Source organism: Aquarana catesbeiana, linkage group LG01, assembly GCF_042186555.1.
Source record: "Aquarana catesbeiana isolate 2022-GZ linkage group LG01, ASM4218655v1, whole genome shotgun sequence".
NCBI classification, from domain to species: Eukaryota; Metazoa; Chordata; class Amphibia; order Anura; family Ranidae; genus Aquarana; species Aquarana catesbeiana.
Window position 1 is genome coordinate 730411521 of NC_133324.1, and position 15192 is coordinate 730426712.

The 15192-nt window shown below is 41.0% G+C and overlaps 1 protein-coding gene across 1 annotated transcript in view; it reads left to right on the forward strand.

The window, feature by feature from the left end:
* Positions 1 to 10528: 10528 nt before the first annotated feature.
* The window catches only part of REELD1 (reeler domain containing 1), a 97537-nt gene continuing 92873 nt past the window's right edge, over positions 10529 to 15192 (forward strand). Inside the window, exon 1 of the mRNA XM_073611051.1 lies at positions 10529 to 10644. Coding sequence (XP_073467152.1) covers positions 10633 to 10644 — 12 coding nt within the window. The 5' untranslated portion in view covers positions 10529 to 10632. The remainder of the gene's footprint in view (positions 10645 to 15192) is intronic.

Consider the following 15192-nt stretch of genomic DNA (forward strand, 5'->3'; position numbering starts at 1 on the left):
CGATTCCATGATTCCTTTTTTATGATTTTTTTTTGTTTGTTTGTTGTATGCTTTACATTGAGACATTAAACTGCGTACATTTCAATAAAAACTGGAAAAATGGGTGTTCTAAAACTTTTGACTGGTAGTTTGTGTATATGTAGGAAGGCCAGTATGGTGGTCTGAATTTATGGGAGGAGCCCGGGGGGTATTTAACAAGCCCACTCGCCTATGGTACTTGTCGGTTTCCTGTGTGCGATATACGTCACTAGGCCGACTATTCGGAAAACCAGCGTCCGTGAGTTCTTGTCTCGCAAGTTCCCGCAATTGCAATTTCCGTGCTCGAGAGTTTCGAGGTCCTCGTTACCGATTCCTATTTTCGTACTACGCGTCTAGCTCAGCTGTCGCAGGTAGGGTTCCGACTGATGTTTGTTTTTACGCATTGTTAGATATCATGTCACTAAACCGTGATATCAAAACTTACGAAACCGACCGCAACCCAAGTTTTGACACCCCTTCCGGCAGGTACCACAGGGTGGAGCCCCATTGTCTACCCCTCCCATTTGGTTCCGGCCACTATCAGGAAGGACATTTTGGACGGCAGGGACGTCAACCTTGCCTCTCTCCTCATTTCTGTCCATGATCTGGCGGAAAATAAGGCCTATACCTGGGGTGACGTGTCGGTGGTCCTTAAGGCCAAAGACCCCAGACTCAATCCGAAATTATCTCTCCCAGAATTCACATTGGCCTTTGGCATGCTGAGGGATGTCCTATGTTCAGCCGCCCCCAGCAGGAGGGAAGAGCTGGACTTATACCTCCATACCGTAGTAGATCTGGGCTACAAGTATGGAGGTTTTTCTTTCTACGATTATCATCGTTCTTTTTCCACAAAGGCAGCAGCCAGACTCACACAGTTTCAAACGACCACAAATTGGAGCCTCATGGACACAGAGCTGTTCTGTCGCCACTTTGCCGACTTGCGCTCACCACTGTGTGCAATTTGCCAGTCCTCCACTCACACCGCCACCTGGTGCGCCAATGCAACAATCAGACGCCCCTTCGAATTTCCCTCCACCTCCGGTGCACTTCAGGGTCAGTCGGCCCCTGCACAAACGCCTCAGGTGGACGAATTCGGATGCCCAGTCCGAACCGCGGGAGGGGCAGCCATCTGCAACAATTATAATTACGGGTCCTGCAACTTCAGTCAGTGCCGCCTGCTCCACATCTGCACCTTATGCCAAAGAGCGCATCCAAGAAACCTGTGTGAAGTCAAGCAACAGAAGAGGGCATGACTAAGCCGAGTCAACGTCTTGTGGCTAGGGCTCTACCTCACCTCACACCCCACCCCCTCCCTTGCCACCTACCTTATCCAAGGTTTCTCAGAAGGGTTTCACACCGGCCTCATTTCACTGCCCCATACTACCTACGAATGTAGGAATCTCCGCTCAGCGGCCACTGACGAGCAGGCCATAGACCAGCTCTTACAAACAGAAATAGATCAAGAGTTCATTATAGGCCTCTTCACTCAGCCCCCTTTCAGTATTTGGAGAGTCACCCTATTGGGCTTGTCAAGGGCAAGTTCTCAAATAAACTACGTTTGGTGTATGACCTGTCTGCGCCTCATTTTTCCAACATCCCCAGTCTCAATTCCCTAATCCCCTCTGAAGAGTTCTCCCTAAAATATTCCTCTGTGGATATGGCAATCCAAGCAATCATCAAAGCAGGTACAGGCGCCTGGCTCTCCAAAGCCGACATCTCGGACGTCTTCAAGCTCCTGCCTATTCACCCATCCCTTTGGTGCTGGCATGGCATCAAGTGGAAGGAGGCATACTATTTTGCCACGAAATTGACTTTCGGTTCAAAGAGTAGCCCTTGGCTCTTTGACACATTTGCTTGGTCCCTCGCCTGGATACTCTTGCACAAAGCTCAGTGTCAAGAGGTCATCCATTACTTGGACGACTTCTTACTAATAGAACCACCCAGTATGCCCCCAGGAGACCTCGACAAACTCAGAGTCGTATTCGGAAATCTCAATGTTCCCATTGTTGAGCATAAAGTCGACGGTCCAGCACACAACATCACCTTTCTTGGGGTCAACTTAGAACCGGCACCATGCAGGCCAGTCTCCCCCGTCAAACTATCCCACATTAGGGCGGTCCTCCAAGAGTTCACCCACACTAGGGGGTGTACTAAAAAACAGCTGCAATCTCTCCTGGGAATGCTTAATTTCGCCATGCGAATTATTCCACAAGGTCACACCTTTGTGTCACGGCTGCTGGTATTTCTGTCACAAACTCAAGACCCCGATCAGATCCTAAATCTAGATACCGCAGCAATAGCGGACCTATCTATGTGGGAGGAATTCCTTTCCACCTGGAATGGTATATCCCTATTTATACCTACGGTTTCGTCCCATTTACCCCAGGTGGTGACAGATACTGCAGCTTCCACAGGCTTTGCGGCAAATTTTTGGCCACCAATGGTTTTCAGGACCCTGGCCTCCGCAGATACTGTTGATACCCGGCTTCACCCGAACATCCTCCCTCTTCGAGCTCTATCCCATAGTGGCAGCCGCACAGCTCTGGGGTCATCATTGGACAGGACAAACTGTGGTCTTCACCACCGACAATCAGGCCACAGCAGACATTATCAACAAAGGCAGGTCCAAGTCCCTAGCAGTCATGTCCTTCCTGCGCAGATTGGTACAACTGTCTTTGCAACATCAATTTAATATCCACTGCTCATTTATTCCAGGCAAATACAACTTAGCTGCAGACGCACTGTCACATTTTAATTACGCTTCTTTTTTCAAACAGGTTCCCGGAGCCGACCCAGTGTCGGCCCCTATCCCCGTTTGGTCTCAGCTGACCCTGGACTAGTTCAACATTTACAAGGAGCAACGCAGCTTATCAATCACTCACTCTCCCATAACACACTCAAAGCCTACCAGGCAGCTTGGAGGGCGTTCAATAAATTTCTGGCACCCTGCTTCGAGGGAACAACAGATGTCAAGCAAGTACTGGCCTTCATTTCATACTACCATACTCAGCTGGCCTTATCCCATGATACTATTCGGCTATACCTAGCCGGCATACAACATTTCTTGACTCTTCAAGACCCTGAAAAATCTTCACTGTTTTCGTCCCACGCTATTCGAGCCATCCTACGTGGCACTCAGAAACACCAACCGGTGGTCAGTACCAAACGTTTACCCATTACGGGCCCATCTTTAGGGATATGTCAACTATCCTGAATACTTCTCCATTCGGTCTTCTCTCCAGTATGGTCCTACAAGCAGCCATATACTTGGCCTACTACGTGTTCTTGCGACCTGGCGAGTTTACCTGTAACAACCCCGCAGGCCAAGTACTACGCAGACGGCACTTGGTTCGCTACCAAGACCACTTTGTCCTCTACCTCGAGGTTTCTAAAACCCAGCAGGCAGGCTCTGGAGTAGACATCCACCTTTACAAAACCAATAATGACTGGTGTCCAGTCACCGTACTTAATCATCTTCTGTCACTCCTGCCTGAACAACCGGACTCCAGTCCCCTTCTACCGTTTCCAGTCAAACCCTTAAGTGCCTGTCAGTTTATGAAACACATAAGGATACTTCTCCGCAACCTTCACCTTAACCCTAGTCAGTACTCCGGCTATTCCTTTCGTATTGGAGCGGCCTCAGCAGCATCCCGCCACGGGGTCCCAGACCACGTCATTAAAAGACTAGGCAGGTGGAAGTCAGCCTGCTTCGCCCGGTGTATCCCCAATCCTCAAGTGGAGATGGCACAGGCATTTTCAAAATTGGCTCAATGAATTACTTAATACCAATAAAATACTATACCCCTACCTGAATGTTTTTGCCCCCTTATTTTGGCATACCGTCCATCAGACCAAGGCACACTTTCAGGTCCATTTCATATGGTAAGTCCACACTTCCAGGTTAATTTCATATGGTAAGTCTTATCTTAACCATAAAGGTTATCCATGTCCGTATCGGCCATAGGGCTTCAACCATAAGTAGGAAGGCCAGTATGGTGGCCTGAATTTATGGGAGGAGCCCGGGGGGTATTTAACCAGCCCACTCGCCTATGGTACTTGTCGGTTTCCTGTGCGCGATACCCACCCTCCCATACCCCCTTTTCAGGGCATTTCTCAATTATTCATTTCTCTTCACAATATAATTATTTCTCAAACTAGGGTATGCCCCCTTATTTTGGCATACCGTCCATCAGACCAAGGCACACTTTCAGGTCCATTTCATATGTTAAGTCCACACTTCCAGGTTCATTTCATATGGTAAGTCTTATCTTAACTATAAAGGTTATCCATGTCCATATTGGCCATTCAACCATAAATATATATATATATATATATATATATATATATATATATATATATATATATATACACTGTATATATTTACATCGGCCTGCCCTCCTATAGTAAGTCAATCAGTCATAGTGCTGTGCAGTGACACCCCCCCCCCACTCCATGTGCATTGTGACAGACAGGCACTCTCTACACCCACCCTACAATCAACTGTCAACCTGCCACATATACAGGACCCTTCTTGCATCTATCTGCAGAACACCAGTCTTTGCTGCTGCACCTATGCACACAACCCCACTATCCAACACTGCATCGTCAGGAATGATTCCCATCACTGCCACGGCACTGATGCATGCTTCTGCCCTCAACATTACTGAATTAATGTGATTTTTGCCACTATACCTATGCACACTTCTGCATTCAAGGCCAATGCACCTACACACGTTATTTAATTAATTGGCACACTTTTGCTGGTGTATTCTTATGCCGTGTACACATGACTGGACTCTCCATCAGAATAGACTCCGCCGGTCTCTCTGACGGAGTTCCGCTGAAACGGACTTGCCTACACACGATCACACCAAAGTCTGATAGTTTAGAACGGGATGATGTACGACGGGACTAGAAAAAGGAAGTTCAATAGCCAGTAGCCAATAGCTGCTCTTCCGTCGTTTTTGGTCCGTCGGAATAGCATACAGACGAGTGGTTTTCCCAATAGGAACTGAGTCCATTGGAAAGATTTGAAACATGTTCTATTCCTAGGTCCGTCAGAATTTTAGAAAGAAAAAGTCTGATGAAGCCCACACATGATCAGTATGTCCAACGGAATGATTCCGTCGGACCTTTTCTGCCGGAAAGTCTAGTCCTGTGTACGCGGCATTAAAATGTAACTGGATTTGTTTTTAAATTTCTTGCACCGTAACACTCTGGGAAATAAAAGGTTAGCACTGGTTGAATTTTACTGCAGTGTACAAGTGCTGAGAGTCAACATATTGAGGGGAGGATAGATCGGAATGTGCTGCCACACCATCATTGACTGGTCTGATTGGTGTGTTTTTAAACAAGTTGTGCTGCTACTGGTGTGGAGGTGAAGGACTGTTTGCCACTGAGAGTCAGTTGTCACTCTATAGGAGGAAGTGCCTTATCACCGACCTCCCTATTGGATAGAAGGTAGACTTTTATTAAAAACTGCAGATTTAAAAAGAAGAAAAACTATTTCTGAATTGCCATTAACATGGTAATGCTTTTATAAGATAATAATTATTGGTATCTACTTGAAAGCTATTTATAATCAACATCTAGTTGTTAAATGAAACGTCTCTTGAGGTAACTGTTGTAAAAACAAGAATGTGAAAAGACATTTGTGTGGATATTTGTGTAAAGGCTTATGCACTTCTACAAACATTCTTAGGGATTGTGAATGATTTTTGGCTCTGACAAGGCTGGTAAACATGTTCTTTTAAAGCTGAAAATGTAAAACACATGAGCAACATAACAAAGGGCAGAGTGGTGAATGTGGTGTTCAATGTACCATTATTAACTAATCCATCGTCATATTAATAGATCATACACCAGATCAAGCAACATTTGCCAACATTTACAAACATCCATTTTACAGAATGAAAAATGAACTGTATTACTCACCCTATTAATAACCCAGCTATTGAGACATTTACTGTAAATTCATGAGAAATCTGTACTTTGAAAATCCTCCTTTCTGAAGTGGTAAATCTACATTTTAAAAGGTGTTTTAAAGATCTGTAGTTGGAGAAACTGTGGAATATTGGCTATTTGGTGAGTTGGTTACTTGGCTATGATGTATCCCTTCACACCCTTTTCACACATAATACAATAAGCATTACAATAATACTAATTAAAAAGTTAAGTAAGGAATAGATGAAGTTCTAGCCAAGGACTCAATTTATACCCCAAAATTTTACCAAAAAACCCCAAAAAACAATTATGAATAAGGCATATACATTCATGTAAGAATTTATGCACGTGGGCATATGAATTTATGCTGAAAATATGCTGGATTTTTTTCTGCCAAAATATTAATTTATCCTCATGCTTTATGCTCTTACGCGCACACGTGTCTAAATTATGCTCATAAGCTACTCTCAGAACACAGCTTTGGTGCATTTTTTTATGCCTGTAAATGCTGTTCTTGACATATAGATCTAAACACCTAATGTACATCGCCACATAGACTAATATAGAGCTGCGTTGCCGTTTACAGGCAAGAAAAAAAAAAAACACTGAAAAAACACTTGTAAAAGCAGTGTTTTTTAAGCCTGTGTGCATGAGCCCTAACAATCGCTGTCATGTAATTAAGAAAAAAAATTAATCTATAAAAATTTATAAAAAAAAACAAAAATATGTGAAAAAATATCACCAAAAATGTTAACCTGGTTTAGACTGTAGATTAACCAAACTTGCTATAAATAAATAAATACATGTTTTGTAAACTTTGTAATCTTTGTAAGCCAAAGATGAGTAGGCATGTATAGTATATCTAGAAAGAAACAAGCGTTATATCATTATATTTGGATTAAAAACAAAACAAAAGATGTTAGGACTAATTTAACATGATTAAGGTATTTAAAGTGGATTTTTCAGTAGCTTTACAAGTCTTCATGAAGAAATGCCTAACTCTTCACCATATGTTTCCGAAAAGCTCTACCTTATCATTAAAAAGCAGTATTTGGTTTGCACTTAAAGTGGTGTTCCGGCCAAAATTATACTTTTTAAATAAAAATACCCCTATAATACAAACGCTTAATGTATTCTAGTAAAGTTAGTCTGTAAACTAAGGTCTGTTTTGTTAGTTTATAGCAGTAGTTTGTTATTTTATAAACTTACAGCAGGCCGAGGCCATCTTAAGTGTGGGCATCTGAAGCCAGACTGTATTTCTTCCTAGATCTCATCATTGCAGATCTCACACATGCTCAGTGCAGCACAAGCAGTGTAATAGGTTTCAGGTCAGGTTTCCATAGCAACAGCAGTGTCAGAGGAAGTTGCTTCCCCTTCCCAGAAGGCATTGCAAACAGGAAATGATGCGATGGGCCACGGCCAGGGAGGAGGAAGTGAAAAATGAATGCAGCAGATATATAGTAGGTGCTGAGAAAAAAATTTAAAAATATCCAATTCGTTTACAGTGCACAGTTTAGTGAGGGATGCTGAAGAGTTGTAAAAGTGGGTGGAACTCCACTTTAAGTGATTTTGCCTGGTTAAATGATGATGTCACCAGTCTGCTGCAGGCAGGAGGAAGCCATGTCTTATTCTCCTCTCCCTCAGTGATTAACTGCTAGCCGACCAGCCACCGCAGTTATACTGCGGCAGGTTGGCACAGCTGCGCAAATCGCCATAGCTGTACATCGCTTCTGTATGACGTCACACCACAGGCACGCCACGTGTACCCGGAGCTGATGCGCATGCCTGGCTGGCACGATGACCACCGGGCACCCGCGATCGCTCGTGACAGAGCGAGAACCAGGATCTGTGTGTGTAAATACACAAATCCCAGTTCTCTCAGGGGAGAGGAGAGAGATTATGTGTTCATACTAAGTATGAACACCGATCTCTCTCCTCCCCTAGTCAGTCCAATCCCCCCTACAGTTAGAACACACCTAGGGAACACAGTTAACCCCTTGATCGCCCCCTAGTGTTAACCCCTTTCTTGCCAGTGACATTTATACAGTAATCAATGGCTATTTTTAGCTCTGATCGCTGTATAAATGTCAGTGGTCCCAAAATAGTATCAAAAGTGTCCGATCTGTCCGCCGCAATGTCGCAGTCCTGATAAAAATCGCAGATAGCCACCATTACTAGTAAAAAAAAAAAATAATAATAAAAATGACATAAATCTATCCCCTATTTTATAGACACTATAACTTTTGCACAAACCAATCAATATGCGCTTATTGCGATTTTTTTACCAAAAATATGTAGAAGAATACATATCGGCCTAAACATTTTTTTTTAAATTTGGGATATTTATTATAGCAAAAATGACAAAATATTGTGTTCTTTTCAAAATTGTCGCTCTTTATTTGTTTATAGCACAAAAAATAAAAACCACACTGGTGATCAAATACCACCAAAAGAAATTGGTAATGAGTGGAATGTCCTAATAGATACGGCACCTCATCCCAGGACAGATAAGTATAGTAAGGCAGGGAAAAAGGGTTGACAAGAACAATTTAGAACACAAATAATGATAAAAAATATAAATTATTTATTAATATACAATGTTAAAAACTATATATATAGGAAATACATATACATTGAATGTCAAAACAGTGTGTTGACCTGCTGCAGGCTCCTCATCACAGGGGAGACTTTATGTCTCTCCCCAAATCGTCACCTGCTGGTTCTATTCATACCAGAACCTTTTCTCAAAAAACTTCACTGTCTGGAACTTCATATATTGACTCCCAGGTGATGAAGTAGGGCCCCCTAGTGGATGCTGATCAACACACCGTTTTATTAAACTGTCTATGAGGTTATGGTGTCCCTAATACAGAGATTTTTGATTCTATTAAAGGATACATTAACTTTACCTCCCTCTGTGGCCACAAATTGATGGGAACTCTTGATGTGAGAGACACAGCTTGAATATAACTGATGCCAATCCTTGGCTTGCCTCATTAAAAAACAATTTTGCCTTCTGTGTGTGGCAGCCTGTGTACCTTATTTTATTATATTGCCAAAATTCCTGAGGAAGCTCCGAATTGAGCGAAACATGTAGAGTGGCTTTATGGTCAAGTGGTACTTTTTTGATTAATTGCCCACCAATAGACGTGGCGTCTTTGATATCTAAACACTGTTTTTAAGTGATTAACTGTTTTGTCATACTGTTTGTTTTAATTGTATTAAATAAAAACTACTTTTATGGATAAAGTTATACATGTTTATCTACTTTAATGTGCAAGCACCTTAAAAGTCCCTTTGGTTTCCCTTTAAAAAAAAATTTTCTTAGAATTTATGGGATGTGGTGCTAAATGTTGCCTAGATCTGTCCTTATCATTATATTTATAGCAGTTAGGGAGTTGACACAAAACATTTACCATTGACAGGGAGGCTTACAATAGTCAGTTTTTATTCATTTATGTAAATACTTTATCCCAAAAGAAAAACATTTTTTGGAACAGATTAAAAAGTGTTAGCTGGGGTTAGACTTTAATTTGTTGGTTGCTTATGTAAAGTCTATCTAAATTCATCTAACACTACCCTCTTTCCAGAGCGCTGCTGTCCAAGGGTGTCTCCATTGCTACTCAGTAGACAGAGGAGGCACCCAAAGACAGGAAGTGAGTTATTGGCCAGATCACCAGATGAAAATAAAGCCTAAAAACAAAAGACGAATGTAGCCATTACAATTAAGGCTGGGTTCACACATGCTGCAGCTGTGGCTCACAGCAGGGGATCCAGTGCATCCCTGCTCACCTTTTTGCCTGAATTTGCACCTGAATCAGAACCAAAGACGCACAGGACCCTTTCCAAATGCATACCGCGGCCACTCCGGAGCTGTGTGAACTGGCTTCATTGAGAGCCGGGCACACTCTCCTGTCATGCAAATTGAATGCAGGAAAACACACATCCAATTTGCATATATGTGAACCCAGCCTCAAGGTTGGTAAACTGCAATAAATTACATTTTTGTTTTTTGCTATGTTTTAAGATTGTTAAATATTGTAACATATGTTAGTGAATGGGGTTATATCTAGTTATAGAGACATATCTGTTTCCCTATCAAAAAATGTTCAGCATTATGCAATAAATATATGATGTACGGTATCTCTACCATATACCATATCACTGTTTGTAACTTTGGAAAATGTTCTCTGCAATGTGGAGCAGAAGCCATTTAACCGAAAATAGTTGTGAGACCCTTCACTGATGTAAGGAGGATGTTTGTATGTCCCTTCTGGGATGCCAAGCATTGTGGTGTCTTGAGTCCTTTTGTTCCAACCAAATCCTATCCCACTGGGATGGAAGGATGCACAATAAGGTCTCCTTCTGGGAGTTAAAGGATGTGCAGGCTGATCTCTGCAACACAGATATTAGTTTTTGTCTTCCTTGTTGTGTTTCTGTCACTCTGAAAGAGAGTTCCAAGCCAAGAATAAGAGAAGAAAGTAATCAAATTAGGGCTGGTTAGCAACACCAGAGGGGCAAGGACTTCACAGGCAGAGCATTAGCAGTGACAGCTGTTGCACACACTATTAGAGATTTCCTAGTCTCTAGAATTCTCTAAAGGATGTCTCTCAGTGGGTCCAATGCACATATTACTGTGTGTGTGATTTGGGAACAGCATCCTGATTAAACATGCTTCTCGTGGTAAGTGGAGTGACTGCGCCATTACTAGCATTTTACACTTAATTGGATGGGACGTCTTGAGAGCTTTCAGTTGACTTTGAGACACTAAATTGATCTTAATAGTAGTTATTGATCAGCGTCAAGGACCTGTATTTGCCTAGTGCTAAGGCTTGTCATTACCATTGACATTGAGATGTCATTTAAATGCCTTGTTTTTCTTGTAATCTAGTTTTAATGAGCATTGATTGTGACTGATGCTGATGATTAGGTGAATGTAATCCGTAGAACAGAAAATATTAATTACTTAAAAATTCGCATTCCTACACTTCACATATGTTTCCCCCTCTGTCCTTTATATCATGTTACGATGTACTTTAAAGTTATTATCCATTATAAGCTGTTATATTGCTCCTAGGGATCTGTTGTTAAGAAAAAAAGCAAATTGACCTACAGCAGGTCAGGAATTAAAGTAACATGTTTTATTAGAACAATCCAATGTCTTAATAGTAAAATGAAACATATTCAATAATATTGGTTTATTAAAGACAAACAAGCTGTTCACTCTGCAAGGGAGGTTGCACTTTGCAAGGGAGTTTTTCCCAGAGCTTAGTGAATGTGATGAAATGCCACTTTGCAAAGAATACCAAATCGTGTGCAAGAAAAAAAAAGTTTTTCTTTTTTTCTTGCAAATGATTGGATGATGGAAGTCAGCAAAGTCTCACTTCATTCACTAAGCTCTGGGGATAATTCCCTTGCAAAGTGAACAGTCTATTTGCCTTTGGTAAATCAACCCCATTGCATAAGTGATCACTTTGAAAAATGATTTGCAGTGTTAAGGCACATATCAGTGTTGATAGGTCCTAATTCTGTACACCTTTCATCTTTATATGCATTGTCCTTGTCTGCCTTGCACCTCTGAGCCAGTTATTCTATTATGATTTTTTGTGTAGATTGTCCAGTAAGCTTATAAAAAATATCTAACATTTATTTTCAAACCGAAAGTGTTTATATACCGATATATGTGCAGATACTCCATCAAAGAGTTTTATTTTCAATCCAAAGGGCATATGTGTAAAAGCAAATAACTGTAGATGTATTTTCCTGGTGCACATGCTTTAAATTACAGTGACTGATTCTTCTGCCTTAATTGACTGGTAATTGTCACATTTATTGTTCTATTTATTCCTCATTTAGTGATGGGGAACTTTTGAATATTTCATGACATGTTAGGCTGCCTTTCCATAGGCATGTATTGTCTATGTGCATGACAGGTAAAGGGAGAATTGCGTGAGGCCCTAAGTGTTAGGTTGTAAATGTATGTATGGTAAGTTACTCTTTGGATCTCAAGACCTGGCACTGGACATTTAGGTGTGGATCCTCCAGGGCTGAGAACAAACATTAGTTTCAAAAATTGCAGCTAGGCCCTAAAGTTATCAAGAACACTCGAGCACTTAACCTATTTCTCATTCTAAGCTTAACACCCAACCTACTGCTTACAATTAAACTTGCACCTACAAAGAAGTGACTTGTATAGGACATATCACCAAGACAAATGGTGAAAGCTCACCTGCTGTGCCAACTTGTTCTGTTTACTCGTTTCATTCTGAATTTGGACTGAATTTTGGCACCGTTGGACAGTTTGCTTTTGCCTATTTAAGACTCTTAAACATAATTATAGAGGAAGTACCATCTTAGCTTATCATCAACTGCAATCTAGTTCCACCTGTTTCTCTGGATGGTTTGGGTTGGTGATATAACCTGAACATTTCACTTCATTGTACGTCTAGTTTGAACCTTTTTTTATTTACTGAAGTTGTTTTACCTGCACTTTCCAGTGCACCAGTGTTTCTACTTCTATTTTTGCATGTATATATGGTCTTTAGATATACACCGAGCTTGCAGGGATATTCAGAGCTACCTTGATACCAGTGAAGATGTGACCTTTAGGGCCTTTGTCAATGGGCTTTGGGTATGTGTTGATGGCATCAATTTGAGACTTCTGTGATCATTCAAAATTCATAATAGGTGAAACCGACCTGCAGTTGACCTTCTTTTACATGCATGTGGCCAGCTTCAAGTTGGTTTTGCATTCCCATGGACTTGTATTGGAATGCAAAACCTGTCTGACACAAACAAAACTCGCTGACACAGGCCTTAATTCTGTTGCTTAATCCCTTCTTTCATTTATAACGTACTTCAAACTCTTATAAGAAATGTAAATTATTAAGAAATAAGGGGTATTGTTTGTTATTTTGCACTACTGTTTTTGTCTAGATCAGTGTTTCACAACTCCTGTCCTCAGGACCCACTAACAGGCCAGGTTTGGAAGATAACTGAAATATATCACAGGTGATATAATTTATTGCTCATTTATTGCAGTATTCTAGTCTGCATTTCCCCAAGGTCATACTTAAAATTTGGCCTGTTAGTGGGCCCTGAGGATAGGAGTTGAGAAGCCTTATTTCTTTGTATCTTTTATAATTTTCCAAAATAAATGATTTATAGTAAAAAAAAAAAACAAACAAAAAACAAAATAAGAGAATGCAAATTACGTTTGCTGCAATTTCTCCAAGAAAACGGGTAAACTCTGATCAAATGTTTAAGCCTTTAAGAAGCGATTTTATTTCTCCTCATACAAAGTTTGTATTAGGTATAATTTAGTATTCTCGGTAGCTCCGCAGTTCTTTGGTCCTAGTTCCACTAACCAGATGAGACGCCGCATGCAGTGACTGAACACAATGGTACACCTGTGCATCCCAGAGGTTAGCATCCTGCAGAGTCAAGGGGGACATCCTTTACTGCTTTCTTGCTGCCCTCTCATACTGACTTAGTAAAGGAGATCACAGATGTGGAATCTTTGGAAGGTAGACAGTGAAAACTTTATACTTCAACAAGTGCCGAGGTTTTTGTAGAGAGAGGTTGGAGAGCAAGCTTAGAATTGTAGAAAATTCATGCTGGTGAGAGAAAAAAACTAACCTTGAGAACTACTTGGCACTTCATGAGTTCAATCAGGCATCTCACTGATGTATTCTGGGGAACAAATCACCTCTTTGATTCGTGCCTGAACCCAGGAAGAAAAAGCATATGTAATAGACTCTAGCGCAGCATATAGTTATGTGTTGACTTTCAGTCTATACGATATGAATGTGAATTACATTTCAGATAGAGATGAGTTTGTGATAAATGTGGACAGTCATCCGATCATTGGAAAGTCATCTGTTTCGTTTCACCAACATGTCAGTATATTTTATTTAAGCATTCCTTTGATTTGTAGCATAAATTATATTTTAATTCAACTCCAAATGTTCCCAAGTAAACCTAAGGGAAAAATTATTTTTAGGAAAAAGTTTGTTGATGAATGTAAAATGTCCTAATTGAGAAATAAAATGTCTGATGTTTTGCGCTTGCAAATGTACTGAAAGGAAGACTGTGTTAAGAGACATACACTATATTACCAAAAATTTTGGGACACCCACTTTTACACGCACATAAACTTTAATGGCATCCCACTCTTAGTCCGTAGGGTTCAATATTAAGTTGGCCAACCCTTTGCAGCTATAACAACTTCAACTCTTCTGCGACCCTGTGGGTTTTGCTTTTCAGCTCCCCACATTGCTTACACTTTGTGATCACATATATTTACATTTATGGATCGATGCTGGTATTTTAAATAAAACCCATCCATTTTGATCTACACCACATGGAGGCATGTTTTTATTTTCATATTCCTTTGGATGAGAGTGTCTTGCTCTTATTGTTTACACCTGGATTGACCGTCATTCAAGTTCCAGCTTCATCTCCATCTGTGTGAGTTCCAGGGTTCATCATTGGAGTTCCATGTTCTGGCATCCTAAGCGTGATTGATTCACTGTCGCTGACAGTGTCGCTCCATTATAAGGGTGGACTATTCTCATGTTCTATCTTATTTGAACTTACTTCATGATATAGCGATCCATCATTGGCTTTATTTTTCTCATTTTTACAGCACCTTTTTATTCACCATACATGTTTTTGACCATTGTATGTTGTATTTCCTTATAATATATTTTTTCATCACTGTATGACATATTGCACTTTATATTGTTTGTTATCACTTTAGTGCTACATTTCATTATATATCTCCATAAGGACATGGATGAGCGAGTTTGGGGTGGAGGAATTTGTCTGGCTTGAGTTCTAACCTCAACCCGGTAGAACACCTTTGGGATGAATTAGAGCAAAGACTGCGAGCCAGGCCTTCTCATCCACATCAGTGCCTGACCTCACAAATGCACTTTTGGAAGAATGGTCAAACATTCCCATAGACACACTCCTAAGCCTTGTGGACAGCCTTCCTAGAAGAGTTGAAGCTGCTATAGCTGCAAAGGTTGGGCCAACTCATTATTGAACCCTACGCATTAGGACTTAAGCCTCGTACACACGATCGGATTGTTGGCCAACAAAACCGTGGACTTTTGAACAAAGGGCATTGGCCCAAACTTGTCTTGCATACACACGGCCACACAATTGTTGGCCAACAATTACGAACGTAGTGACATGTTACGTTGTTTTTCAGCTCTTTAGCGCCAC